General features: G+C 48.0%; 9 protein-coding genes across 9 annotated transcripts; 3 read left to right on the plus strand and 6 right to left on the minus strand.

Annotated features, from left to right (window-relative positions):
* The first annotated feature begins 107 nt into the window (after positions 1-107).
* Positions 108-1,660, plus strand: LOC108026255 (3-ketodihydrosphingosine reductase). The gene is made up of 3 exons (XM_017097109.3): positions 108-441; positions 532-1,100; positions 1,161-1,660. The coding sequence occupies exons 1-3, from the start codon at positions 225-227 to the stop codon at positions 1,383-1,385; spliced, it is 1,011 nt and encodes a 336-aa protein (XP_016952598.1). The 5' UTR covers positions 108-224; the 3' UTR covers positions 1,386-1,660.
* Positions 1,661-1,905: 245 nt separating this feature from the next.
* LOC108026256 (protein RER1) lies at positions 1,906-3,831 on the minus strand. Its single transcript, XM_044091943.2, has 2 exons — positions 3,252-3,831; positions 1,906-3,186 (listed from the first exon to the last, which is right to left on the minus strand). Exons 1-2 carry the CDS (start codon positions 3,318-3,320, stop codon positions 2,644-2,646), a joined length of 612 nt encoding a protein of 203 aa, XP_043947878.1. The 5' UTR covers positions 3,321-3,831; the 3' UTR covers positions 1,906-2,643.
* A 400-nt stretch (positions 3,832-4,231) lies between these two features.
* On the minus strand, positions 4,232-13,918 carry LOC108026212 (E3 SUMO-protein ligase RanBP2). Its single transcript, XM_017097027.3, has 6 exons — positions 13,561-13,918; positions 9,874-12,883; positions 6,757-9,818; positions 5,947-6,703; positions 4,793-5,884; positions 4,232-4,729 (listed from the first exon to the last, which is right to left on the minus strand). The coding sequence occupies exons 1-6, from the start codon at positions 13,630-13,632 to the stop codon at positions 4,359-4,361; spliced, it is 8,364 nt and encodes a 2,787-aa protein (XP_016952516.1). The 5' UTR covers positions 13,633-13,918; the 3' UTR covers positions 4,232-4,358.
* A 587-nt stretch (positions 13,919-14,505) lies between these two features.
* LOC108026051 (nucleoporin Nup37) lies at positions 14,506-15,724 on the minus strand. The gene is made up of 3 exons (XM_017096745.3): positions 15,490-15,724; positions 15,021-15,429; positions 14,506-14,967 (listed from the first exon to the last, which is right to left on the minus strand). The coding sequence occupies exons 1-3, from the start codon at positions 15,631-15,633 to the stop codon at positions 14,558-14,560; spliced, it is 963 nt and encodes a 320-aa protein (XP_016952234.1). The 5' UTR covers positions 15,634-15,724; the 3' UTR covers positions 14,506-14,557.
* Positions 15,725-16,026: 302 nt separating this feature from the next.
* On the plus strand, positions 16,027-17,343 carry LOC108026452 (40S ribosomal protein S27). Its single transcript, XM_017097392.3, has 3 exons — positions 16,027-16,174; positions 16,955-17,174; positions 17,242-17,343. The coding sequence occupies exons 1-3, from the start codon at positions 16,169-16,171 to the stop codon at positions 17,268-17,270; spliced, it is 255 nt and encodes an 84-aa protein (XP_016952881.1). The 5' UTR covers positions 16,027-16,168; the 3' UTR covers positions 17,271-17,343.
* Positions 17,344-18,281: 938 nt separating this feature from the next.
* LOC108026347 (protein bag-of-marbles) lies at positions 18,282-20,251 on the plus strand. The gene is made up of 3 exons (XM_017097252.2): positions 18,282-18,914; positions 18,978-19,348; positions 19,411-20,251. Exons 1-3 carry the CDS (start codon positions 18,418-18,420, stop codon positions 19,872-19,874), a joined length of 1,332 nt encoding a protein of 443 aa, XP_016952741.1. The 5' UTR covers positions 18,282-18,417; the 3' UTR covers positions 19,875-20,251.
* A 41-nt stretch (positions 20,252-20,292) lies between these two features.
* Positions 20,293-21,646, minus strand: LOC108026348 (protein takeout). Its single transcript, XM_017097253.3, has 4 exons — positions 21,483-21,646; positions 21,187-21,424; positions 20,866-21,005; positions 20,293-20,802 (listed from the first exon to the last, which is right to left on the minus strand). Exons 1-4 carry the CDS (start codon positions 21,556-21,558, stop codon positions 20,498-20,500), a joined length of 759 nt encoding a protein of 252 aa, XP_016952742.1. The 5' UTR covers positions 21,559-21,646; the 3' UTR covers positions 20,293-20,497.
* A 637-nt stretch (positions 21,647-22,283) lies between these two features.
* Positions 22,284-23,650, minus strand: LOC108026350 (protein takeout). Its single transcript, XM_017097256.3, has 4 exons — positions 23,504-23,650; positions 23,202-23,442; positions 22,908-23,047; positions 22,284-22,855 (listed from the first exon to the last, which is right to left on the minus strand). Exons 1-4 carry the CDS (start codon positions 23,562-23,564, stop codon positions 22,551-22,553), a joined length of 747 nt encoding a protein of 248 aa, XP_016952745.1. The 5' UTR covers positions 23,565-23,650; the 3' UTR covers positions 22,284-22,550.
* Positions 23,651-24,827: 1,177 nt separating this feature from the next.
* Positions 24,828-26,161, minus strand: LOC108026349 (protein takeout). Its single transcript, XM_017097255.3, has 4 exons — positions 25,995-26,161; positions 25,692-25,929; positions 25,248-25,493; positions 24,828-25,183 (listed from the first exon to the last, which is right to left on the minus strand). The coding sequence occupies exons 1-4, from the start codon at positions 26,059-26,061 to the stop codon at positions 24,982-24,984; spliced, it is 753 nt and encodes a 250-aa protein (XP_016952744.1). The 5' UTR covers positions 26,062-26,161; the 3' UTR covers positions 24,828-24,981.
* Between the last annotated feature and the right edge of the window lie 728 nt (positions 26,162-26,889).

The raw sequence follows: 26,889 nt of genomic DNA on the forward strand, positions 1-26,889 counted from the left end.
TGCTATATTGATAATTAGCTATTATTATGGCTATTTTTCAATTCACAAGTTCGCAGATCTGATCCGATAGGTTCGGAAGTTATCGATAGCTATGCAACCTGTTTTCGCAAACGGTCCTACCTCGCTGCACTTTCTAATCAGAAAGCTTGCTTTCAATTTGCTTCGCAGATAAATCACCCACAAGAGATTAAAGAAACCGGGAATTATCGCGCCCTCTTGATCACATGGAACTGAGCTGGGAGATAGTGCTCTGCGTGGGCATTGCGGTGCTGGTTCACATTCTGGTCTACCTGTTCGTCATGGGCAAGCGGCCGAGAAGCATTGTGGGTCGTCATGTGGTGGTCACCGGCGGATCCAAGGGCATCGGACTCTGCCTGGCGGTGGAGTGCGCCATGAAGGGCGCCAACGTGACGGTGATAGCCCGCGACGAGAAAATGCTGAGTGAGTAATGCTCCGACAAGGAAACCCCACCCAAAGTTTTCTTATCTATGTACAAAAGTAATGATAAATGACACCCCACCTCGGTTTTAGGCGGAGCTGTGGCACTGATGGAAGTAATCCGCCAGCGGCCAGATCAAAAGTTCCAGTACAGAAGCCTGGACATTGGCGGCGACTATGAGCAGGTTTCCCGCGTGCTGGGCGAGATCGAGGACAGCTTTGGTCCCATATACACGCTGATCAACTGCGCCGGCTTGGCCATTTGCGGTGTGTTCGAGGAGGTCTCTGTCCAGGATATGCACAAGCTGATGAACGTGAACTTCTTCGGCAGCTACAACTGCACCCGGTATGTCCTGCCCAAGATGAAAAAGGCGGGCGAGGGCATTATTGTGATCACTGCATCGCAGGCGGCCATGTTTGGCATCTACGGATACGGCCCCTATTCGACAACCAAGTACGCCCTGAGGGCCATGGCCGAGACGATAGCCATGGAGTCCCGGGAGCACGGGGTCAGCGTGACTTTGGCTATGCCCTGCGATACGAACACACCCGGTTTCGAGGAGGAAGAGAAGTCCAAGCCAAGGGAGACCAAAATAATCTCTGGCGGAGGCGGCCTGATAGAGCCGGAAGTTATGGCCAAAGCTATTCTCAACGATGCCTTGGTAAGGCAGTTATTAAAGACTGATCTCCATTGTAATTAACTTAAATTTCGTAAATTTTAGAAGGGCAACTTTACCTCAACGGTTGGCGCGGAAAGCTGGCTAATCACCACTTTGGGCGGAGCACTACTCCCTTGGGATGGCTTCTTCACTAATCTCCTGCACTCCATCGTTTTGGGACCCTTGCGATTAGTTAGCTACGGGCTGCACAAGTACTTCAACAGTGTCATACGCAAATGCGCTCGAGAGGATAAGGCCAAGGCTGGCTCTGAAGTGCAAGCCAAGTGAAGGTTTAATCGTCTCGACGCCTCTTTAGTATTCCAAGTGCCCAGTACATTATATAACGTTTTCATCGTAAATCACAAAGTGCCATTATTTTGCACGTAAAGCGTATATTCCAAATATTCAGATGACTCGTATTTATTAGCCACTTTTACATTTTTTTTATTGCCTTGCTAAACCTAACCATTTGTATTGCGTTTTTTAGCCAAGATTACGTCTGCTTCAGTTGTTGGTGTAAGTTTCATTTGAATAAAAACAAAGTGTTACGTTTGCTGAGAAAATCAGATGTTTTTCATTCTTTTCCCCACTGAAAAGATTAGGAAAGCCACTTGAGCGATTGTCCAAAGCGCAAGTGTAATTTCTCGCATTAATATGAAAAGTATTTTGCCTATCAAAACGGTTTTCATATCGCAATGTCGCCGCCCTCTTAATGGCTGTGATCCAATGGGCGATTAGATAATCAAGAAGACCACGCACTAAAACCTTCATTTTCCTAAGTAGGTCACAATTCAATGAAATAAATTGGTTTTCTTGTGTCTTCCTTTATTCATAAGACGCACCCAGTGTACACCTCCTATAGTTTCAGTTTTCATTCCGCCTTTCTAACATTTTGTATAGTTAACGCTAACAAAAATTGTATAATGGTAATTCAAAATATATATGTTTGTATATATATTTAGCCATACATTGTTATAGCATCTAAGCACGATAAATCAAAAATATTAGTTTTCAAATACAGTAATTCTACTTTTTGGATAGAAGAATCATTAAATTATAGTTAGGTTTAGGATGAAAAATTAAATTATTGCTGATCTGTTCTTTTTTCGCTATCGTTGGTGGATTTACAATAGATAGAAGGCATTGTAAATAAATATAAATTTAAACAAGCATTTAGATTAAACAGTAAACAAGGTAATTTGCACAAGACGCCGTACGACAACTCAACAGTGAAAAGAAAAATGCTACACAAACCGAAAAGGAAAATCATATTATAAGCTTGGTTCTGGTTGATGTTATGCTTTTGGATCCCATTCCAATTCCGGGCTGCTTGCGGTAGCTTTCTCTAGTAGTCCTCAATGGCAATGATTTGCGGTGGTTTGATGGACGATGCTGTTGATCCTCCCACTGTTGGCGACCCCAAATCCTTGGTCGCTGCGTTGTCGCTAGTTGTTGATGGTGGCGCTGCAGCCGGGGAGGGTGTGTTTGATGGAGTGCCCGCTCCCGCTGCCGTCGCTCGTGTGTCCGGCGTCTGTGCGGCTAATTGTCACTTCGCGTTACCCGCCACGGAGCCGGGTCCGGATGCCGCCAGGTCGTTGACCCGCTGGTAGCGGGGCTTGTTGCGCGTAAACGGCAAGTACTTGTACTTGATCATATGCTTGATCTGGCGCTTCATCGTGATGCAGAACAGTGTGATAAAGTACATGACCAGGATGGGCCAGAACACCGGCACGTTGAAGAAGTCAAAGAACGTGCAAATCAGCCCGATAAGTGTGCTTTTCGCCACCGACAGCCAGAACTTGAACTCCGGCAGGCGGCGGATGAACGGCCGGAACTCCTCGTTGCTGCGCGTGGGCAGGTTGGGTCCCTCGTCCTCGTCGTCCTGCGAGTAGGGATCGAACTCCGGATCGATTTTGGGCGTCAGAAAGGCGATGAACAGGTTCAGGTGGTAAATGCCCAGTGCATAGCACACGATGTACCACCCCTGGTATATGAAGATGCGCAGCACGAAGAGCAGGAGAAGAAGGCCGGCGAACACCCAGCGCATCCGTGTGTGCGGTGTGCTCCGGTCCAAAGTGGATTGGTAGGTCTGTAAGGGCAGAGGATGTGGGTTAGCTGATCTTTGGCCGATTGGGTCTCTCCGAGATCGCTCACCTGTGAGAGGCGCTGAAAGAACTTCTTGACGCCGCCGCCGCTGGCAGCGCTGCTGTCCTCGTTCATCATGGTCGACGCTTCGCTAGCCTCTCATTAATCTCCGGCCCCCGACGTTTATTGTTGACTTTGACGCTGTCGCCGCTGCTGCACACGTGTATCGATTCCGGGGATTGGTTCTCTGGCCGGAAACAGGGGCTGGGGCTGCCGGAAAGGGGCTAACAAAACACAAAGCAGGCCAACTGGCTAACGAGGCGCGCTCCAATCGCTAATTATTCTCTAATTCATATTCTGCACCGCCCGTCGACGATGTCGCCCTCTTCTTCTTCTTCCTCCCTGTTGTAGGGTTCTGCTCTTGTTCTTGCGAGATTTCGGATTGTGTGTCGATGTGGAGATCGCTATTCGCAGAGCCTGCTTGCCGATGTTCCAGGAGTCGCCAAGTTCGGACCCCGGTTCAGTGCGTTCCTGTGCGGTAACTAATTTAATTACACTAGAGATTTGTCGGCGATTTATTGTTCTTTTTTCACACACAGTTCACCACGTCATTATGCTCTCTCAGTGGCAGGGCTGTCAAACTATCGGTTGGGGATGGAACCATCGGTTCCTATTGTGGCTATCGTGCGGGGTGTCTGAATATTTTAAATTGGTTTTTCAAGATCAAAATTAGTAATCTAATTTGAATCTGTACTTTTACTGATTAGAAATGTAAAACAGTAAATTATTTAAAATAAAATTAGAAGAGTTTAACATTTGTTAGACCCTCAAATTTAAAAGTTGGTCTCCTCTCTAATCTATCGATTACTTTATAGCGCCTTGACCATCAGCTATCGGTAAATTAAGTTTTTTTTAAATTTCATGGATTTAATATTTATATTAATTAATTAATAAAAATTGATAATTTTATTTACCCCTAAAGAAAAGATTTTTAAAAATCCCCTTTGAAAATGTTTTCTAACCGTCCAAATATAGAAGGTGTTTCAAAATTAATCTATTTATGAAAGTTTTATTATAGGGAAAAGTGCGCTTTTTCAACAATTTCCGATACTTCTTCGAAAGACTATCTTATAAACTCAATTGTAAACATGCTACATATATTTAGTTTCGGTTTCCTTAAGAGCTGTCCTGCTCCTCTGCCGCGTCGTTCTCGTCGTCCTCCTGGTCATCCTCCTGATCGCCATGCAGGGCTTTGGCACGTTCTATGCAGGAGGTGACCGTCTTGAGGAACTCGTCGGCGATGTCCTGCTTGCCGAATCGACAGGCCAGGCGTTCCAGCACGCCCTCGGTGGCCACCTTGCCCTCTGCGTCCACCGCATAGTTGTAGCCGGCCCACAGAAAGCTCTTTCTCTGCTCGTTCATGTAGTCCATCTGCAGGGAGGCGGAGATACTCATGTTCAGCACCAGCTTGTGGATCTGCTCCTGCCGCATGACCATTCGGAATGTCTGCAGCTGCGGGTGCTCCAGCACCTTAATCTCGCCGACGCCTGTGGATTCGAATGGATATAAGTACTCCCCACTTTGCCATGTAAGTTCACATGCAATCTTACCTCGCTCCTTCCACTGTTTTGACTCGGGATCATAGCGATAGAGCTTCGCCCGCTCGCCATAGAGCTTAGTCTCGTTCTCCTCTCCAGTGGTTACCACTATTTCGTCCGGCAGCTCCACAATGGGATCGTAGTGCGGATCGTAGTTGTCATCGTTGGTGGCGTCGCCATCATCATCATCCCCATCTGCAGCGCCCGACTCGGTTTTGCCCGTCTGCTGCGGGGACTGAAAGTTCTTGAAAGCGTTCTGCTGCGTCAGATTGTAGAAGCCGCTCGCCTTGTTGGTCAAATCAGCGAATGTGCCGCCCGGTTTGCTTGCCAAGTTGGCCAAATCGGCAAATGAGTTCCCAGTTGTATTGCCCAAATCGGCAAACGTGCTGGTCGCCGGCTGTGCTGCGGGTGTATTTTCCTTCTTGTCCTTGGCGTCTTCACCCAAACCTGGGGTTTGATTCGTCGTTTTATCCGTTTCCTTCTCCTTTTCCGGGGCTGCCTGTTTGCTCACATCTGTGAAAGAGACGGCTGGCTCTTTTTGTCCGAAAATGTTGGCACTTCCGCTACCACTGCCAAACAAAAAGCCACCGGATGATGAGCCTCCAAAAATGTTGGAGGACCCAAACTGGGACTTGGGTTCTTCCTTGCTCGCTGGTGACTGGGACTCGACTTTGGGGGCGCCAAAAGTGTTGGAGTTTCCGAATATGGATGGAGTGCCGCCAAGGATAGACTTTGGCACGTCTTTGCCATCTGAAGCGCCCCCAAACGGATTAAAGACACCGGAAGCGGGTGCAGCGATACTGCCACCAAAGATGGAATTGGGTGCGTCTTGTGACTCCACTTTCGTACCTCCGAAGATTGACTTGGGTGCCTCTTGGGACTCCGCTTTGGCGCCTCCGAAAATCGACTTGGGCGACTCGTTCTTCTGTTGCTCCGTCGTTTTGTCCCCACCGCCGAAAATGGACTTAGCGGAATCCTCAGCCGAATTTTGTTTTGACAGGCCACTGCCGAAAATAGAATTAAGAACGTTGCCTTGTCCACCGCTCGAGATAGATTTTTGCAGAAGAGCTAGGGGATCGGCTGGTTTACCAAATTCCGATTTATCTGTGGAATGAAGAGTGGATTAGCAAAATTATCTTTTGGTACAAGAATGGTTTAAAACTCACCAGTGCTACCGAAGACAAAGGTCGAACTAGGCGCTTTGCTTCCCTCCGATACGGATAAATTACCGAAGCCGGAGAACGTTGAGTTGGTTGTGCCCAGCGAACTAGCTTTGAATATGGAGGTGGCAGCAGTTGAGGAACTATTTGATTTGGAAATGGGCTGGGGGAGAGTCAGGAGAGGCAGGGTCATGGGTAGGGGTGGGTTTACTTCATAAGTGGCGGAGCTTACAGACGATGTTTTACCGAATGCGAACTTGTCCCCATCGCAGCCTATGCAGCTGCCCTGGCCTGCATGATCGTGGAGCGAAGTATCTAAGGAAGCCTTCGCCTCACTAGCTGCCGCAGAGGAAGAAGTCACAGAAGTGGCCTTTGAATCGGTATCGTCTTCTATGGCCTTAGCGGTGCCATCAAGCGCACTTTTAACTGCATCATGGAAGCCTTGGGCCACTTCCTTGTTCTTAAAGCGCAGAGTGAAACGCTCCAGTACGCTCTCGCCCTCGCTGAAATCGTGGACTGCAAACATCCACGATGTCTCGGTCTTCTCCCTGTACACCACATTCGAGTTGAGCACATGATTGAGGCAGATCTTGAACACCTGTTCGCGACGCATCACCACGCGCAACTTCTTGGTCTGCTTGTGGCGCAGAATCTTCACGTCGCCCAAGCCGCGCTCTTTCCACTCGCCCTCGGTGAGACGGTACAGCTTGGCCTTGTGCACGTACAGTAGCTCCTCGTCCTCCTCTCCCGTTTTCACATCGATCTGAAAAAGAAGATTGTTAGTTCTTACGTGTTTATGATGCTTTATTAACTTACCTTATCAGGCAATGGGATCACCGGCGCAAAATAGGTATTGTTCTCCTCCTCCTCCTCGTGGGAATCGTTATCATCTCCGTCGTTTGCCGCTGGACTCTTTGGCTGCAGTTGGGCTGGCTTGGACATGGAGAAGCTGAAGTTGCTGGATCCGATTGAGGCAGTCGGTGCTACAGGTGTTGGCATGGCTGGAGCCGCAAAGTTGAAGGTGGCAGATCCAAACACATTACTGCTCTTGCTGGTCACCTCGGCAGCCTGGTCCTTCTTACTAGCTGCAGAAGCTCCAAAACCGAAGCTAAACTGGGTGGTGGTGGGCAGAGTAAGTCCCGATCCCAGTGAGTTCTCTTTCTTTGGCACAGTATCATCCTTGGGTGTTTCGCAGGCTGAGCAGTAAAGGGACTCTCCGGGATTATTGACATAGCAGGCGGAGCACGACCAACTACCGGCTTTGGGCTTGAAGGCATCCCCGAATCCGGAAGTAGTGGAAGTCTTTCCGAATCCAAGAGATGCAGCTTGAGCTGGCGGAACTGAAGCAGGAGCCGAAGACGTGGCGGTCACAGCTGCCCCCACTGGCTTCTCCTTGGGCTGTGCAACTCCTCCGAAGCTAAATCCGCCGGTGGCGGGAAGAGCAGCTTGTGCAAAGCCGAATGAGAACTTGCTAGCCGAGCCGCTAGTGGTTAAGTTCAGTGCATTGCCTTGGTCCAGCCCAGATTGCTTGGGCGGTACAGTGGCGTCTTTGGGCTCCTGGCAGGCCTGGCAGTAAAGCTGGTCCTGGCCATTGCTTGTGTAACAAGCCTGGCAACTCCAGCTGCCTGGCTTGGGCTTGAAGGCGTCCCCAAAACCCTTTACTGGGTTCTCTTCCTCCTTCTTCTTTTCTGTAGCGCCAGCAGAAGCGGCCTCCTCTTTGGTTGGTTCCTTTCCAATGCTCTGTTGGGCCTTCTGCACGGCATCTAGGAAGTCCTGGCAGACATCGAGCGACTTAAACCGCACAGCTAGCAATGCGGTGGTCAACTCCTCATCGGAATAGTCGTGACCCGCCCAGGTGACGGCCGCCTTAATGTTCGTCGAGGGAGTGAACTTGGTCTCAGGCAACACACGTTGGTTGCAGCACAGCTTATGGACCTGCTCGCGTCGCATCAGCAGGCGCACCAGGTTGGGATTGGTGCGGTCACGCAGCAGCTTCATATTGCCAAGGCCGCGCTCCTTCCACTCATTCGCCTCCCTATCCCAACGCAGAAGCTTGGCCCGGTGCTCGAAGAGCACATCCTCGTTCTCTTCCCCGGTGACCACTTCCACAAGGTCGGGCAGGGCGATAACCGGTGTAAACTGGGCCGTGGGCACGTACTCCTCTTCGGCGTCCGATGCACTTGACTTGTTTAGCTGTTGCTGCTGCTGTGGGGTCTGACTTTGCACTGTGTTGTCCTTGATCAAAGCCGTGGTAAAGAGTGTGGTGTTGTTGCCACTACCCACTGCAGATGTACCGCCGAAGGAGAGGTTTTTGAAGGGAGAGCCAGTGCCTGCAGTGCCGAATCCTGCTGTGGTTCCATTCCCGGTGAAGCTAAAGTTGGCAAATGGCGTGGGAGCTTGGGACGCAGAAGTTACAGGTGGCGCACTGACCGCCGAAAGGGTTCCAAACAGAGACTTGGCCACTGTTGCTTGAGATGCTGGAGCCACATCAGATTGTGCGGCTTTCGTCTGCTCCTGAGGCTTCCCGAATAGCGAATTGGGAGCTGGCGTGCTGGTCAAGAAAGTCTTGGGTGCAGTGAAAGCAGCGGGAGCAGTTGCAGCTGCTTCCTTGTTGGTTTTGGTAAGGTCTGCTGGTTTCTCCGCCTGTTCCGCTGGGTTCTCGGACTTGGCCGCTTGGCTCGCGTTTGTAAAGGCCACCCTGAACTCCTCGGCCGTTTCTGGTGTTTTAAAACGCACCAGGAATTTCTCCAGCGTAACCTGCTCATCAGCAAAGTCATTTGCTGCCCACAAGAACGATTTCTTGTCCTTATCCTTGTTTGGAGTGGCCAGATTCATGTCCGCAGTGATCTTGTGATTGGCACACACCTTGTGGGTCTGATCGCGACGCATCAAAACCCGCGACACGCCGGTCGTTTTGTCGCACAGAATCTTTATTAGCCCCGTGCCGCGCTCTTTCCACTCCTTGTCAGCAAATCGGAAGAGCTTGGATCGTTCGCAAAACTTAACCTCTTCGTTCTCCTCACCGGTGCGAACCTCTACTTCGTCGGGCAGTGGAATGATGGGCTGGAAGTCGGGGCGAGGATCGTAATCATCAGCAGAGGTGTCTGCTGGAATACTCTTGTTGGGCTCACTAGCTCCACTTTGGTTCAGCTCGGCCTCCTGTTCCTTCTGTTTCTCGGCTGCTGCTTTAGCCACTTGTGACTTGAAGGAGAAAGGACTTTCCGAGGTCTTTGTGCCGAAGTTAAAGCTGAAGGCTGCTGTTGCTGGAACCGGTGGCTGTGCCTGTGGTTCCGGGGCCTGCACCAAACTGGGCTTGATGTGCTGAGCTGGAATGGTCACACTCAAAGTTGGCTGGACACTTGCACTCGTTGGCTTAGGCAACGGATCTGAACTGGTTATAACAACATTTGCCGGCGGTTCCTTTTCCACGGGCTGGTTGTTCAAGGCGCGGTTAAACAATGCTGGAACACTAGCGGTAGCGGAAGCGGGAGCGGGCACAGAAGGAGCCACTTGGGGTACGTGAACAGGAGCAGGAACAGCAGCTGGTACTGGTACAGGATTCACAGATGCAGGAAGCGGTCCTTGGCCAGAGCCAGCTCCAGGAATTGGAGCTGTTGGCTTGGTCTGCGGAACCTGAATGGGCGAAGCTCCAAAGCCCGGAGTTGGCGTGTTGAAGAAACCGGGAGTGGGCAGAGCAGCCGGTGGCTTCGACTCTAGCAGACTTATAGGAGCCGGAGGTGGAGCTGGCTGAGCGGGAGGCGGAATCAGACTTGGAGGAGGCTGGGTAAAGTTACCCATAGCGTCGATGTATGGTGCTACCGGAGCCCCTGCCGGCGGTGGAAACATACTGGGCAGTCCAAAGTTCGGATTACGGGGACCTAAGTTAGAATAATCGTCAATACAATTCAAGGATCAAATAAAAATTACACTTACCAAACATATTGGGCGGTGGAATTGCCCCTGGAGCAGGTGGAGTCCGCAAGAACTGGGCTTGGGCTTGGGCTTGAGCCTGAGCAGCGTAGTAGTTGTACATTTGGTTCTGGTTGAACATGGTACTCCCATAGGGTGCTGGCAGAAAGCGATCCTGTGCAGCCGGCGTGTTCGGTACACCGTTGTAGAAACCAGGAGTGGGCCCACCGTACGGATTAGGAACCACCTGCTGCACGGCTGCTTGGTTCTGCTGTTGTTGCTGCTGCTGATGGTGTTCTGCTAGCGCATCCTCAATTATAAACAGGTCGTCCAATCCCAAAGCGGCTGCTGGATCCACATCCCGTGTCGGAGTGTCTCGACTGCTGACCTTAAGCTTCTTGAGCAGCTCCTCAAGTCCCGTGAACTTCTCAGTGAGGGTCTTGATTTCCTGGCGCATGGCTTCCATTCCCAAACTTACATCGTCCTTCAGCACACACAGAGACTTGCTGATCTGCTTGACAGTCTGCTCCATCTCCTGGCTTGGTGGCGCTGCCACAACAATGGGTGTCACTGGAGCGGGTTCCGCCTGGCGACGTGATCGGTTGGCCGACAAGGCTGCACCCAAATAGAAGTCATCTTCGGCATCCTCGTAGGTGGAGGAGTTGTTGTGAGCATCGGGGCTTCCGAAGCTATCTTCGAGACCGTGACTACTGCGATTCTGTTGGTAGCGCCGAAGCTCTCGTTGGATATGATTGTGGAGTGGGTGCTTGATGTCCGTTTCGAGCAGCTGCTGCGTCTGCTGCAGGCACTCCTTCCTCCGCTCCGAGAAACGAGCTCGGGAAACTCGGGGTGTCTTTGCGGACTCCTCAAGTTGGCGGTACGCCTCGGATTGCATGAAGTATGCCATTGGCAGATCGAGTCCTCGGACCTCTTGCACAAACTGCTCATATTGATGCGCCTTAAACATCTTTGAGCTGAAATAGGAGACAGCGTGCTCAGCCAGCGCTTGGAGATCCTTCCAGGCGGCCGTTGAGGTGGCGGATCCGTACTTGAAGATCCGAACAAAGGCGTCCGACTGCTGCGTGTGCTGGCGACGCAGCATTGAAAATCCTTGCCTGTAGAGAGTATCGATGCGTAACTCCAAAGTAAGGTCAGAGCGCTCCTGCAGGATTTTTCCGAGCTGGAAAATAATGATGGCATCTGCTTTGGGTCCATTCACTCCACGCACCGCCTCCAATCCGAGCTGCAGTTGAGCTCTTTGCTCGGTGCGATTACCTTCGCTGGTCAGCTGGTTCGAGTGCAGCCGCAGCACCAAGTCCCACCAGTTGCTTTGCTCCGAAGATACTAGTTGACTCAGAAGATTGGCAAACGGCATCATATGCGGCCGGTTAGCAGCATTGCGGTTGCCCAAATTGGAGGTGTTGTACGTTTCCCTCTGGAGCTGAAACCGCCGCTGGGTCTGAATAACTGTGGCGTAGAGGTAGAGGTCGATGTCCACCTGGCTGATGGAATCGTGGCCGCAGTAGTTGAGGTTCTGCTTTACATCCCGGCGAAAACCTTCATAGAAGGCCACGCGCCGCGCTGTACCAAGCCGGTCGGGCTCGGTTCCCAGCGCCAAGTAGACATGTTGGGCCAAGGAGTAGGGCGGCAGTGACAACGCTAGCAGCTCACAGGTCTCGACCTCCGCCAGACTGGGCCACTCGAAAAGAGGCTGCTGCAGACGCGGGTGGCGCACCAGATGCGAGGACTGATCTTTCAGCTTGTGCTCGGCGTGGGTGAATAGCTGTTGGAAGAGCTGGCGTCGCCAGTTTTTGTCCAGGCACTGCTGGTGAGCGCTAGACAGAAGTTCTTCGGAGTCGGCAAATAATCCGGGCAATGTTTGGGCGGGGACTTGGTTCTCATTGCTGTTGTTGTTTTCCTTCTGGTTGTCATTTTCCATTCGCGATCGGTCCAGGCAACCCAAAAGTGTGCGGCCAAGCTGGGCGCAGCGGAAAGCGCCCTGCTGGCGCCACAGTTGCATCAGTTGCTTCTGCTCCGCGTCGCAGTGTTTCATCCAGTGGTGGGAATCTTCAAGCGGTCTCACCTGGTAGCCAAGAAGCAACAGCGGCAGTGCGGATTTCAGCGCGTTCAACCACTTATTCTTGTTGCCCAGCAGCTCTCGTTTGAAGATCAGCGTCACCGCGTGGAGGAGGAGCTGGCCAGTATAGTGATCGGCACAGGATTGGTGGAGTTCCCTCTGCGGGGCATCGCCCGCCCGCTCTATCGCGTTGCTGAACTTGTGCAGGTATTGATCGAGGCGGAAAAGCTGGTTGCTGCTGTCCGCCAGTCCGCTTCCTGTCTCCAGGCTCAGTTGCATGAGGCGGTCGAGGGCGTGGAGCGCCAGCTGCCAGAAGCGCCAGTTCTTCTTGACGTCCTTGGCCGTCTCCATCTTTCCTAGCAGCACCCAGACCATGTCATACCATTCGCTCGACTGACTCGTGATGCCCTTGGACTCCAGCTCGGTTTTTAGAGCGTAGCTGAAGGCCTGATCCAGCTTCTTCTTCTCCACATAACTTCGCAGCAGGCGCACGCGAAGATTCACATCCTGAGGTCGGGCCTGCAGCTCCTTGTGCATCAGCAGTTCCATGGTGTTGTCTCCATTACCGCTGCCATCTCCACCACCGTTGCTCTCCTGGTGATTCAGCCGCATCCGCAAGGCGAAGACGTGTTGGTTGTCGCCCAAGTCCAGGTCAGTGGCCAGATCCAGCCAGTACTTGGCGCGCTCCGTGTTGAGGACGGTGTTCTCGGTCAACAGCAGTTCGCAGGCGTCCAGGATCACCTCCGACTGCCGGGGATTGAGTTGCATGCTGCGTTGCCAGTGCTGCAGCGCCTTCTGCACATCGGGTGTCTTCAGCCTGCTGTAGCAAGTGGCTATCATGTTGTGGGCCACCGCTTCATCCTTTACCCTGAGATAGCTGGTCAGATACTCAATGGCCCGGGGGTACTCCTGGATCTTGTAGTACATTTTGCTTATCGCCAGGCCCTTGATATCGCGCTGAAATAGATAATTTAGTAATTAGTCCGGAAGGTCTATTAAATTACTTTTTATACCTAAATTTTAAGGTTTGGTATAATACTAATTGACTTAGCTAGTTGGAATTTCCTGTATTACAACGAATGCCCACTGTACCAAGAGGAAATATTTTATTGACAATTTTAATATGGATTTGCAATTGTTTATGAATATTATATTATAAATTATGATAGTTTTATAAAAAAAAAACATAGAAACGAATGTTATACCAAATAGGTAACAGTAAAATTACGTTTTAAAGGAGTGCCTCTCCAACTTGATACGAATACCCCTATTGCAATTGGTGGCGCTCACCCACATCGAGAGTTCACTGTAGATGTAAACTGAAATAAGCGGCTGCTGGCCATCCACCTAACCTCAAATCCATATTTTGATTTATAAATAGAGAATCACAGCGCCACGAGTCTGAGGGGGAGCAATTTCTTTCGCCAATACGCGAAATGCAGGCGTCGCTAGAAAAGCGCGCACTTTTCTTTTCTATTGCAAATCCGCCAGCCAAGTGACGCCGACTCACAGACACGCGCACACAAGCACACGCACGCACACAAGGGCGCGCTTTCAATGGCGGCGCCGAAGATTTCGCAACTGCAAAGTTCTTGCTTTTGAAATTCCTACACACGCTGTGGGCGTTTATTTACCTCACTTCCCGGCGGCAGCTTTCCCAGCAATTTGTGGACATGCTCGTCAACCTCTTTCCGCGTATCGAACATTTCGCTGCTGTTTCAAACGCTTTCAAATCGCTGTCGTCTCGACCTCGCAAAAATGTGCTTCGCGCTCGATTCTTCTTCAATCGTCATCCGATCGACGCCGATTTCTCGAACGGTAAGGTGCCACGGCCGGAAAATCGGGTAACTACCGCTTGGCACTTCCACTGGCAACACGCTGCACTCGTTTGCGGTGCAGATCAGAACGTATATATCACTAAATTCCGCTTTAAATTTTGGCTGGAGTGCGCGGCCAACAAAAAATATGCAACAAAATTTGGAGTGTGACCGCCCGAGTGTTGCAAACATCTACCGTGGCGGGCGAAAATAAAATACCAAAAAGATACCGCAAATGTATCTAGAACGTTCAGTAGGGGAACCAGTGGAATGCCCTTATCTAAACATTTAATAAATATCTAATTATTTATTAATTAAAAGGATAGATAATTTGTTTGAGACATGCATGTTACTAATCTAAAAAAACATGAATACTTGTCTTGCTTAATTTAATTTAAAATTATTTTAAAATCAGTTTTTCTTTATTACAAGGATTGCAAGTTTAAAAAATGCTATTATATCTTTAACAAATTAAAGTCTTAATATTTATAAATCTGTTTCAATTATAACAAGGCTTACCATAATTTTAATATAAATTGAAATATTTATATTAAAAATTAATGTTTTAAATTTTAAGATGATTTTAAACTCTGATGTTTTTTATCAATAATCATTAATAATGTCACAAGGAATTAAGATCATAAGAGATTGACTTTTATAAAAACCAATCTTTATTTATAAATATTTTTTATAATATGTTATCTTTATAAAATTCCTTTGGTGACAAAATACCGGTTACTTGAAAGGAATGAATAAAACTCGTTATAAATAAAAAGATAAATTTTATTTTATATTAACAAAGTGTTCACCAGCTTTACTTCATTTGCACTTTCCAGAAGAGCAGTTTTCTGTCAGAGACCGCCGTGATATAGGGCAATCGATGATGCCAGGCCATGCCGCCGAAGGTTTTCAGGGGAGCCTCCAGCAATGGCACCGTGGACTTGGCTGCGAAAACCTTGAGTGTGAGTCCGATGATCAGGGCGATGACCATTTCTGAGCTTCCCGGTGCAAATCGAACCACTCGGCCGCAATCCTCGTGGACCTGCTTGACATCGGCGGGCACAAAGGGTCTGTTGAGGTCCCAGGTGACAACGTCCCCGCCAGCCAGAGAGGTGATGAACAGCCTATTGCTGTTGGCCCAATCCGCCGACATGAGCGGGAACTTGGGTGACTCCACGGAGATGACCGTCTGCTTGCTCCTCACATTGTACAGATGGATGATGCCTACAATGGGATTCTTTAGTTACTGCTTTAGGTACATGGTTACGCTTTCATACCTTTCTTTTCCGCCACCAGCACCTTATTGGGATCCTCGGGGTGGCTCTTGATGGACATGCCAGCAGAGGACAGGCCGAAGGTGATGACATTCTCCCCGCTGCCTGCCGTCGTCCAAAAGCGGCAGGTGAAGTCATCGCTGACGGAGGCCAGCAGCTCGCCCTCGCAGACCCAAGATACGTCGTTGACATAGTCTCCGTGGCCGTGGAGGACCTGGAGCGTGTTGAACTGGCCCAGATCGGTGCGCAGTATCTTCAGCTGGCTGCCCTGGGCGGCGCACACAGTCACATTGTTGGGGGTGCAGTTCAGCGAGGTGTCCGGCGAGAAGGCCAGTGCGCTGACGCACCGCTGATCCTTGTCGCTCACGTCCAGGTCCTGCAGGTGGGTGTACCCAAAGTCGCCGCTCTCCTCCTGCAGATTGCACAGGAACCCATTAATTTCATTCAACATTTACTGGTTTTCCAGACCCACCGGCAGTCCTACGAGTATCAAGCTGATTTCCTTTTTGAGCGCCACTGCGATTAGGTTGTAGGCAAAGTCATTGGTGCAAATCTCGAAGCAATAGATGGTCTCGTTCAGTTGGATGCAGTGATCGGGTTCTGTAACAGCTCGCATTTTCCTCTATTTTCTTTGTTATTCCTGGATTAACGAAACAATTTGCCGGCGGCGCCAAAAATGTTTACTTCAGTATGACCTTAAATGGCTTGCAGAATTATCTGGACAAGTTTTTACTATTGGGTAATAAAGCAAAGAATAAATAAATAAATAGTTTGTTCAAAGATAACATGTTTTTAATAAAGTTTGAGAAATTTTAAGAAGCAGAAAAATTAAACGATCAATAACAATTAATATTACCACAGCTAAATGTACAATTTATAGCAAACAAGCTTTCAAGTTAGTAACTACTACTATTTAATGTGTCAAAACCTAAGCACATTTTCTATTTTTAGACAAATTTGCATTCTAAAACTAAAAAATACGTTACAATATTTTTTGAAACAGGTCATATGCCAAGATCTGTGTTGGAAAGCGGTGGCGGTAGAGTTGCCATCGTCCAGCTGTTGGGTATTTTTTAGTGCCTTTTCGGCGAAGTTAAGTTGGCTGCGATTTACCCCACTTCCTTTTCCGTGTTAGCTGTGAAAGAAAAAACATGCCGGTGGGTGCCAAATTGCGTTAAAATTGATTTTAAACACAGAAAACTGAGCCGAATGTTAACCAAAAGCTGGCTGGAATAACCGCCCGAGTGACTAGTGTGAATGGAGCAAGTGTTGGTCGCCAGAAACGGCCTGAAATGGCGCTAAAACAAATGTCTGGCCCGCTTCCATGAGTGTGTGGTTTATTGGCCACGCATGGCGTGCGCCTGTGAAATTGCAAACAGTTGTGAAATGGTTTAATGAAATAAATGTAACTCCGATGACTCAAGGAAGAGTCCACTGTAATGCCAGACGGAATTCTCGGAAGTCCTTGCACATAACCTAGAACTCGCAATGGCGAATTTATGTTGTTGTTGGCTGGATTGTTGATACACCGAGAAAAATGTGACAATTGGAATTTTGAAGTCATCAAAAATGGCTCCAAATGCTTCAACACAGTTTAGTTTTATTTTGTCATTTATTATTTCCCTGATAATCTTCTTAACGTGGGCTCATCACCATCTCTAAGATCAAATTGATTTTGATCCTATAAAAATAACTTGTATAGTAAATCGTTTGATATACTGTGGCAAACCTTTAATATGTTGAATCTTATTTCTCATAAAATCAAGAAAATTATGGGTTAAGTGATATTGTCATTATTGATGCTCATTCCGCCAAAAATGCTCCAACACCCCTCGCTGCCAGGATATCTTGGATACATTCGGATTAGTTTCTGATCTTTACATTTCTAAGATATAACTCTTTACCTGCATACTAATCCTCTGGTCTCTCATTTGCAGCTAGCAAAAGATCTTCTGCACCCTCTGCCCGCCGAGGAGAAGCGCAAGCACAAGCTGAAGCGCCTGGTCCAGCACCCCAACTCGTACTTCATGGACGTGAAGTGCCCCGGCTGCTACAGGATCACCACCGTCTTCAGCCACGCCCAGGGCGTCGTGGTCTGCGCCGGATGCGCAACCATTCTGTGCCAGCCAACTGGAGGACGCGCCAAGCTGACAGAAGGTATGCTCCATCTGCTTACTACCCGCCGTTGCTGGCCAACCGACTAATACCCATTTCTTTCTTGCAGGCTGCTCTTTCCGCAGGAAGCCACAGTAAAATGGGACTCGCGATGAACCACAAATTATTAATTTTTTAATAAAAATCTATAAAACGTAAAGAAACCACAGAACCCGTACGAAAGAAAGCTTGTAATTCAATTGCTGCGGTGCTTTGGTTCAATGTGCTATGTGAATTAAAGAATTAACGATCTTGTGGTTGGCTAAGTGAAAAAACCGCTCTTGTCGTATTTGTTTATAGAAAGTGGATAATTGCCAGCAGAGGAAGAGATAGTGGAACTCGATCGATTGGTTTTCCTTATAAAATGTTAGCTCTAATGTAAGAGAAAATACATTTCCGGGTTTTGTAATTAACCCTTTTGTGCCGCAAAACTTCAGGAACTTTTCACTAGTTATGTTTAGATCTAACGATTAATGACCTCACGATAATAAATAATCTTTCATAGGCTTTAAATTGAGATATTTGCTATCATGGAAGTTAATAGGATTGGGAACTAAATTAGTTTGATAGAAATTAATACATTTATGTAGGGATTGATTGGTAAATATGCTAATTTTTATACCCTTTCCTGGCTTGTGGCCAAATTAAGAATTTAGAATTTAAACATTAGGGAAATATCAAACCTTTAAGGATCAGGAAACAGTTATTAATAAAAGGGCCTTTTTTAATTTATTTATTTTTCCTATTTTTATACAAGTTATTTACGATTCGAAATGTTTATATTTTATTCAGTTACTTTCCAACACTTTTCCTTAGTAAGTTTTTGAATTAAAAGTGTAAAATGTGCTACGGTTGGAGTCCACGCTACGTAAATATACATGGTTAGGTAAATTTTTATCAGATACTTTCTAACACTGTTCTAGCCAGCTTTCAAACCACTAAATGTAAAGTATACATAGGTTTAAGTCCAGAATGCAAATATCTACATGGTGGCGTTGCCAGACATCTCGATAGCCGAGCTTACAACCTGGCGTTGTACTGCCATTTCTACGTATAAAAGCAAGCAATATATAGTGTTGTCTAATTGCTCGAAAAGACTAACGCCAAAAGCCGCTTCACAGCCCTGGTCTTTCCGTCTGAATCTCCAGACAGCGTGGCGTCGCTCTTTTCAAACGGTAAACTTTCAGTGCCAGAAGAAAATTTGCGGACTTTTGTGGTTTCTTGCGATTTAGCTTCGCTTGCTAAAATGTTTAATGCACGTGCTATGGCTGTGGGTCCTTCGGCCATCGATGACCGGCAACTGGCTCACAATTTGATGGAGGTGCAGCAGGAATTGTCCTGCCTGCTGGAGTCTAACGAAAATTCCACCGAGCCGTGTGCTGCTGCTTCTCTGCAGTCCCAGGACCCTGTCAGCGAGGCCAGCAGCTCGTCGTCGGGCATTTTGTCGGAGATCCAACAGAATTTCCGGGTGCTCCGCCTGGACAACAATGCACCTCGCTTCGAGTTCCACGGCTGGGGATGCTTGCAACAGCTCCAGAAGCGTTCCCGCCACTTTGGCTACGGCGGGGCTCCGGCCAAGAAGTCCCGATCCGGTGGCACCGCCTGTTTGCTGGTCACCGGGCCCAAGCAGGAGCAGCTGCAGAAGGAGAACGCGTGGAACCAGCAGCGCCACGAGGAGGCGAACAACCCGACACAGCCCATGACCATGGCTAAACTGCGCTCGATTGGTCTGTACGGCGATTGGTGAGTGTTGCGGTTGCCAAGGTCCTGGGAATGCCCTCTTTAATACCCTCTGATCTTGTACAGCCTGGAGCACAATGCCGTGCTGCGCGTGATGGATCTGTTCAGGTCCCTGCATGACCACCTGACCGCCGATCTGGGCTTTTCGCGCCAAAACTCCATGCCATCCGACTACCTGTTCAACATGCCCGTCAAGAACTCCATGCCCAAGAGCCTTAATGTGCGCTACCAGCTGCAGGTGCTGTGCACCAAAACGGAGCGCTTCCTGATCAAACAGCGTCGCATCCTGGAGACAAATCGCAGCTTCGACTACGACAAATACAACGAGTGCGACAAGTTGATCAAGGGCACGACCTCCTACCTGCAGTCCTTCAACCAGTTTATGAGCATCGAAATGCGCCATCGCAACGGAAACTTTATGAACCAGTCGGCCAAGTGTAAGCTTGTATCCCTTTGTGTCTTTTTTTCTTATATTCTAAAATGTGTATTCTACCAGCAGTCAATGTGCAGCGCCTGGAGAGCTTGCTGATTGGCCTGCGCGAGTGGCTGAAGGCCACGCACCTCAGTGTGCACGTGTTCAACTGGGAGATGGACCTGGAGCACCGCTACTCGGCGGCCATGACCGAGAGCCACAAGACCATGCAGGAGCGAGCCTTCCTCTTGGCCGGAGCCGAGCTGGAGGCGGCCAAGCCACGCGTTCCGACTGACGAGGAGCTCTACATCGCTAAGAGGTACAAGCTAGAGCGGCTGATGGCCTGTGCCATCGAGCAGGACGAGTTCCTCACCGCCCTGCTCGCCCATCCGGAGACCTACTTCCCGCCCCACGTTGTGGCCATTTGTGGAGCACCCAAGGGCGTTGTAGACATGGAAGATGATTCTGCCGAGATGGAGGAATATGAAGAGGAAGCGCCTTCATCTCCGCCACGAAGCAACGATCGCACATTTTTCCGCTTCAGAAGCTAAACTGGATTTGTAAGGATCGACAAAAGTACACCGGCAAATTGGCATTTTAAGAAATTACCATGCTCCAAGGTATCTATACATATCCTGTAACCTATAAGTACTTTATGAAATACTCTGATCATAATTCAGAAGCATCTCTGTAACCCAAAGAGACCACATTTAAAAGGCGAAAGCCAACTTATTTGACCAAGTCGAAAATGATTTTTCAATCAAACTGGATGCCTTTGTAGCCCTAAGATTTATTTTACACTTTTAATAAGTATTTGTACGTTCATTAATCCCAAACCCAAACGAAAATGATTTGTAATTTATCTTTTAACTTTGGCTACCAAATGGTACCAACTTATTCATTAATAATAAGCCAAAATTAATATTAATATTTTTACACTTATTTGCCCAAGTCAAAAATGAGGCTTGCTTCCTTTTTCATAACACTTTATTTAATTTGTAATCTATGGAGAAGAAACTCCTAAAGTGCCTGAATTTATTTTGCATCTACTTTTACTTTTAAGAGGAACTTACCAGTGAATTGTTTGCTTTCCATTTGTATTTTGAAAGTCAAATAAATATTCACCTATCTGCTTCAACTAACTAAAGTGCAAAAAAGCTTTGTACTAAGGGGTTCAGACCACAAAGAGCTGTTCGAGCGACAGTTTGCCGAAGATCCTGTCCAGCACCGTCTTGGCTATCAGTCCGAAGGCCTCGCCGATGCCCGGCTTCAGCTCGTTGAAGATGTCCTGCCAGTTCTCGTTGATGAGGGCGTGCATGTTGTCGCTGAGATCCTTCTGGCCATTGAAGAGGTTCTCCAGTTGGTAGGAGACATGCTGAGGTGTCACCTCAACCTTGATGTCCACCACCTCGGCAAAGGTCTGGTGCTCACCCTTGGGCACTCGCTTCAATTTTATAAAGGCATGGACATTTGTTTCAGCTGTGGTCTCAAAAAGGGCACATTATATGGGAAATTTAGTAATGTTTTTAAGACAAAACTCACTCAGTTTAATGTCGGCTTTGCCTTTTCCTGTAATGGGCAGGATGAGTACCCTGCCGTCGACTGCGTATGGTCCTTTGAAAACGATTTCGGGCACGTCCATGACCAGTTCAATGGTTCGGCCGAGATCACTTGTGAAGCCACTGAAAGTAAAACAATAGTGCTATATGTATAGTAAAAGGTATGTAGAAACAAGGAGATTGGAATACATTATAATATTTTCTTTTTTTTAGATCTCACTGAATATAAATCAAATTTAAGTGGTCTAAAGAGGAAGGCTATGAAGCCTAAGATGGATGGTTGTCAATTCGAAGATTATCTCACCTGGCTCGCTTTGCCACGCCCCTATGGAGACCCAGCAGATCCACGTCGCGGAAGCTGAGGTCAATGTTGACCGGGCTGTGCGGATTGCGGCCAATCTTGAACTTCTTCATGTGCAGGGGATCCAGTGGGATCAGACCCAGCTCCTTGATGCCGCTCTGGGCGTAGTTCTTCAGCACATTGTTGAACCCGTTCACAAGGCACTGCTCGTCCATAATCCCGCACCTCTCGATGCCCGAGACTGGAAATCAAGGTAGCCGATTGGGAAATGTTTGCTACAGCAAGGAGGCGTAACTCACGTAGTTCGGAGGCGTGTCCCTGGACGGATACGGATGCACAGCCGAGCAGCAGGACGAGGGCGAGAGTCAGCTCCATATTCGACGCGGGCAAACACAATTGAATACTGATCCATTAGCCGCGCTTGATACCACTTATATAGTCACTTTCGCCAATTGAACGTTACGAGTGCGGCTAAATGTATCATGTTTTTTTTGCCGTAAACGACTTTTGCGTCTCAGCCTGCCAGAATTTGACTTTAGACCGTCGCCAGTACCAGTGCTCTCATCACCACGCTCCCTCCCCCTTCGAGTCAGTTAAATGGATTTGGATTGTAAACCAAACCGGCAGGCTGTCGTCCGGTGGCAAAGTGGGCTGTTATAGCCGGCGAATTTATTTTACGATTCCCTTTTATGAACCCCCATTTGAACTTGAACCTGTGGGGCTACAGTCCCGCTCGCAAGCCATCGACCCCGTCAATCCCGCCTCTCCTAATCACGTTCCGCTTGTATCTTGCTCGATATATGCAAATTAGATTGGCCTTCCCCTAAGCGATAATTCCTGTTCGATCTCCTTTGGCACTTTCGAATTTTGCCTAATTGATGGTCAAGCCGTCACTTGTTTTTAACAAGCCGCTCTACTTGGAGAGTCAAGTGTTCTTTAATGTAACGACCTTTTGTAGGGCAAGGTTTTTGAACCATCAGATAGGACAAGTACAGGATGGAACATACTTTCAGGCGGGCTTTGGTTGTTCTATAAAGTTTTGATGCTGGAACTTATCCAATATATTATATAAATTAACTAATAAGACCAAGATAGGTATCTTTAATGTTAAGCATGTCATTTTTATTACCACACATCTGTGTTTTATTTACAGCAGATTTAGTTTAGATTGTTAAAAAGTAATTTAGATTCTAACGTTCTAAGTGAACCTGCGACCCTCATTAAACCTAATGATGATTGCCAGCGCTGAAACCTATATCTGCCACTCTACAAACTGCCTGAGCTGGAGTTTGCGATAAGTATCAACAAGTGGGCTATACCGAATTAAAAATAATAATAATACAAATGAGAATACTATTTCACATTAACTACTCCTCGGCAAAAAGCTTGGCATACGGCACTTTGGAGAACACGCCCCCAACGATTCCCTTGAAGAGCTGGCTGAAGGACCTGTCAATTGCCGAGGCCGTCTCCTTGTAAATGGCCTCCGCGTTCTCGTTCAGGAAGACATTCATATTGTCGCCCAGCGCCTTGTCCCCATTGAAGAGATTCGAGAAGTGGTAGTGGGTGGACTCCGGCTTCATTGTTATTTTGAAGTTGGTAATGTCCAAAAAGATTTCGCCGTCCTTCTCCAGGGGTTTTCCCGAGAAGGTGACAATTGCCTTGACGTTAGCTGGAAAGGATTATTAGCATTTTCATTGGGAGACCAAGTAGAATGATTTTACCCATGGTCATGTTACTGTTTCCTGTGCCGCTGATGGGCAGAATGAGTACCTTGCCGTTGATGTTGTAGGGTCCCACCAGGGAGAAGGTCTTCGCCACGATCCTCAGCTCGTGCTTTCCGGTGAGGTCCTTTCCGAATCCCCTAAAAATTCAAGGAGTATATCTCGTTGATTATGGTACTTTCAAGAGTTCCCATTTTTATAAGTGTAATATTGGCTTTAAATAAGAGTATTCTTCAGAAGATTGTATCAAAATGTAAATATCCATATATGTTTCTTGGGAAACTATGTACTTACTTCACTTTAACTATCCTTTGGTCCTTCATGCCGTATAGCAAATTATCGGTAAAAGTCAGAGTTATGCCCACGGGACTGGTGTCCTCTCCCTGGCTTATCACAAGCTTGTCCACCTTCAAAGGATCTAGGGGCACCAGGTTAAGACCGGGCTCCTCCGCCGAAGACCTCTCGCTGAAGAGGGTGTTGCTCAGCTTCATGATGCACTCGCCATCGCCGTACTTACAGGGCTTGGGATCGTCGGCTGCGAGGATGGCAAAAGATTATTTACAGGATAGTCCGAATACCATGTCCCATCCTCTTACGGAATACGGCCTGCACCGACACGGATAGGCAAAGAACGAATGCTAGGGCCGGTCCGAGCATCTTTACGCGACTATAACTTTGGGAAACTGAATATAAACAGGAAATCGCTCTAGTATTTATAGTGGCACACGAAGTGCAACTCAAATAAGGCCCAGAGCAACCTTTGATATTGCTTTTATCTATGGCGTAACGATGGCTGTCAGTTTGAGAACTCGTTCAAATCCCCTTAAATATAGAATATAGAACTCAATAATCGCATTGTATTGTGCAACAGAAGATGTAAATGCGCCTAAGTAGCGAGTACTCAAGAATGCAATCCTTGCAGATAGTTCGAATTTGCAGGAGTATAATTAATGTAATAATAACATACATTTAAAACACATCACACTCAATCTTGTCGCACTTAGTAACACTCAATTGGCCCCTCGGGTGACTAAGCTAATTGATGTATCAGACACTTTGCACCAATCAAAAGGCGCTTTAATTGGCAGGGGGAACAAATGCGGCATTAAGTACCCGTACTCCCCTTACAAATTGGCTGCGAAGTGTGCAGCTGACAAAAGGGCCGGTTCCAAATATAGCCGAATGGAGCTGCGAAAACAACAGAGTCATCGTGATCGTCACATCCCAAGAACCGGAGCGAAGTTGGCCAGCCCAGAACAGGTCCTAAACTTCAGTTAACTTAATTGCCCAACGCCCCGCTTCAAAGCCCAGCCCCCGTGGAGAACAAAAGCGACTTGTTCCACTCGGACCCGCTGCAGTTGATTGACTCGTGGAAGATTTTCACTGACCCAAGGCCAACTGGGTGTCCGATTCCCCGAGATGGGATTGCAGGCTTACCGCTGGCTGCTCTTGAACTTGGCCAGTGAAACTGAAAGTAAGTGATGGGGGATGATGTGTGAGTTGTTATGATCGGGGTAATATCACAGATATCACACATATCTCATGTATCTCATAGATACTCTTCATTTTCTAGGACTTGCCATCTTTAGCATAACTATAAAGCTAGTTGTTCTAGCAAAAATATAACATATGCGTTGACGTCAATTCAAATAGGTCTGACTTTCGTAACATATTAGAAAAGATTAAAGTCAGGGTACTTAGTATCTAAAACACTGCCCCAGCTGTGGTAAATCTAGTTATAATGCCTTTGTCATGCAAATTGCCAATCAAACGCTCGATCACGTGAGTTGCCTGCTGATTGCCGGATTGCTGGATTGCCGGATTGCCGGATTGCTTGCCAAAAAGTGTGTGCGACAGTTGTGCGGAAATGCTGAGATCTACGCTTGACTTAGCAATGGCCCCCCGCAGAAACACAACCAGTTTTCGCATTATGTTTGTTTTATTTCTACAGCTTAAAGCTTAGCTTAGCAGATACGATGATATGTCAATGGCCGGAATGCAACGCCCCATGTGTGTGAATGCTGGTGAGGAAATACTCGTACACTTAGCCTAATGCCGGACGAGCACCTGGTGCTCAGTTGTCCAGGAAGAGATCCTCGTAGGCGAACCGCTTGAACAGCTGCGTGAGGATGCTCTTCATGATCTCGGCGATGGCCACGTGCACGGAGGGATGCAGCTCGTTCCACACCTCCGTCCAGTTGTCGTTGAGGAACTGGTTCAGGTTGGTGCCCAGGGCCTGGTCGCCGTTGAAGAGGTTCTCCAGGCGGATGTTCATCCTGAAAGGTAACCAAAAACCATTTATAAATGAACTTGATAGGACGGTAATCCCAATGGACTTACTTCTGTGGCTCCACCAGCACCTTGAGCTTGTCCACGCTCAGGAAGGTGCGTCCATTGCGCACCTGGGTGCCCGGCTTGAACTTCACCGAGAACTTGGGATTGTGCAGCACGATCTCGGCATCGCCATCGCCGCGAATGGGCAGGATCAGGATGCGTCCGTCCGCCACGTACTTGCCCTTCAGAACGATCTTGGGGAAGGAGCCGTACATCTCAAACTTGCTGGTGGCAGGATCTCCGCCAAAGCCACTGAAAGGTATTCGAGGAGGATTGGAAGAGTAAGTAAAATGGTATTTAAAGGAATAATTAGGCTTAGAACTAGATTATTATTTCAGAATAAACAAACTATTATTAATTATAAAAAATTAGGAAATGGAAAAGCATAATCCCTAATTATGTTTCTGTTTTTCCATTACATTGATATCTATCTGCTTAAGGAGTACTCACACAGCCCTATCGAACTTCACTCCCGACAGGCCCTCCACATTCACATCCTTGAAGTTGAGCTTGAGGTTCAGCGAGCCAGTGCGTCCGTCGGAGATGTCGAAGCGCTTGATGAGGAAGGGCTCCACCTGGGGGAAGCCAGCCGGCGCGTAGCCAGTCCGGGCGTACTGCCGGATGAGCATGTGGGACACGTTGATGATGCAGCTGGTGTCGCCCATGTGGCAGCGGGGCAGCTCGGGAGCTGCAGGGAAAGACCTGGGATTAGCACGACTCCCAGGGGCAATTACACTCCGCCAAAGGACTCACGGAAATTGGAGGCGCCACTGGCCAGGCAGAAGAGCAGGGCCACGGAGCCCAGTTGGAGCAGCAGCATCTTGTCGGTTGGATCCCTGGGAGGCACTACGAAGTTCACCCGCTCGATGATTTGGCGAACGCCCGACCAGGTTCAATGGCAAACTGTAAATTGGCTCTGGACAGACGGCGGCATTTATAAATTTCCGAGCGGCCAGAACGGCGGAGCGAGCTGGCCGACAACCAGTACACTTCATAGTTTATTCATTCCTGACTTGTCTTGGCCCCTGTTGTTGTTGCTGCCCGCCTGATTGGTGGCTATTTTTGTTTACTCGTATACCCATTCGTTCTGTGCTTTGGCTGGCTTCTGCTCCTCATTATGATCATCACCGTCGCGGGCAGCGTAGGCCACCCCTAGCCCGAATTGGCAGCAACAATATTATTAATTAATATTATTAGCATGTGCCCGGTTTCGCGAGAATAGCAACAAATAACCATAAACAATAACAATGGCTGCGGACAAAAAGGCAGCGAAAAATCAAAAGTGATTCTATAAATTTTAATGTTCGACCAGCCAGCGAGTTTGCGGTCTTTAAGTGTATGAAATAATTCTCCCTTCCTACAATAATGCATTATAATCGAGACTATCTCGACTTTTTGCGTGCTTTTTATGTACTTTTTATAGATTTGGCTTCTCTGTGCAATGGAATCTGCGCTTTGTTCGCACTCAAAACGAAGTGCAAATAATAATTCGTACTTATCAGCGATTATTTTAACCATCTCGTGTTTGCTTTGAGATCAGCACTTGGGATTTAGAACCTTTGGGGGATTTCCTAGGTGAGTTCGAGTACCAAGTGCTAAATGGAATGGCATGTTAATGAAGTCATTAGCATAGGTCAAGGGAAAGGAT

This window comes from Drosophila biarmipes, chromosome 3R (assembly GCF_025231255.1).
Source record: "Drosophila biarmipes strain raj3 chromosome 3R, RU_DBia_V1.1, whole genome shotgun sequence".
NCBI classification, from domain to species: domain Eukaryota; kingdom Metazoa; phylum Arthropoda; class Insecta; order Diptera; family Drosophilidae; genus Drosophila; species Drosophila biarmipes.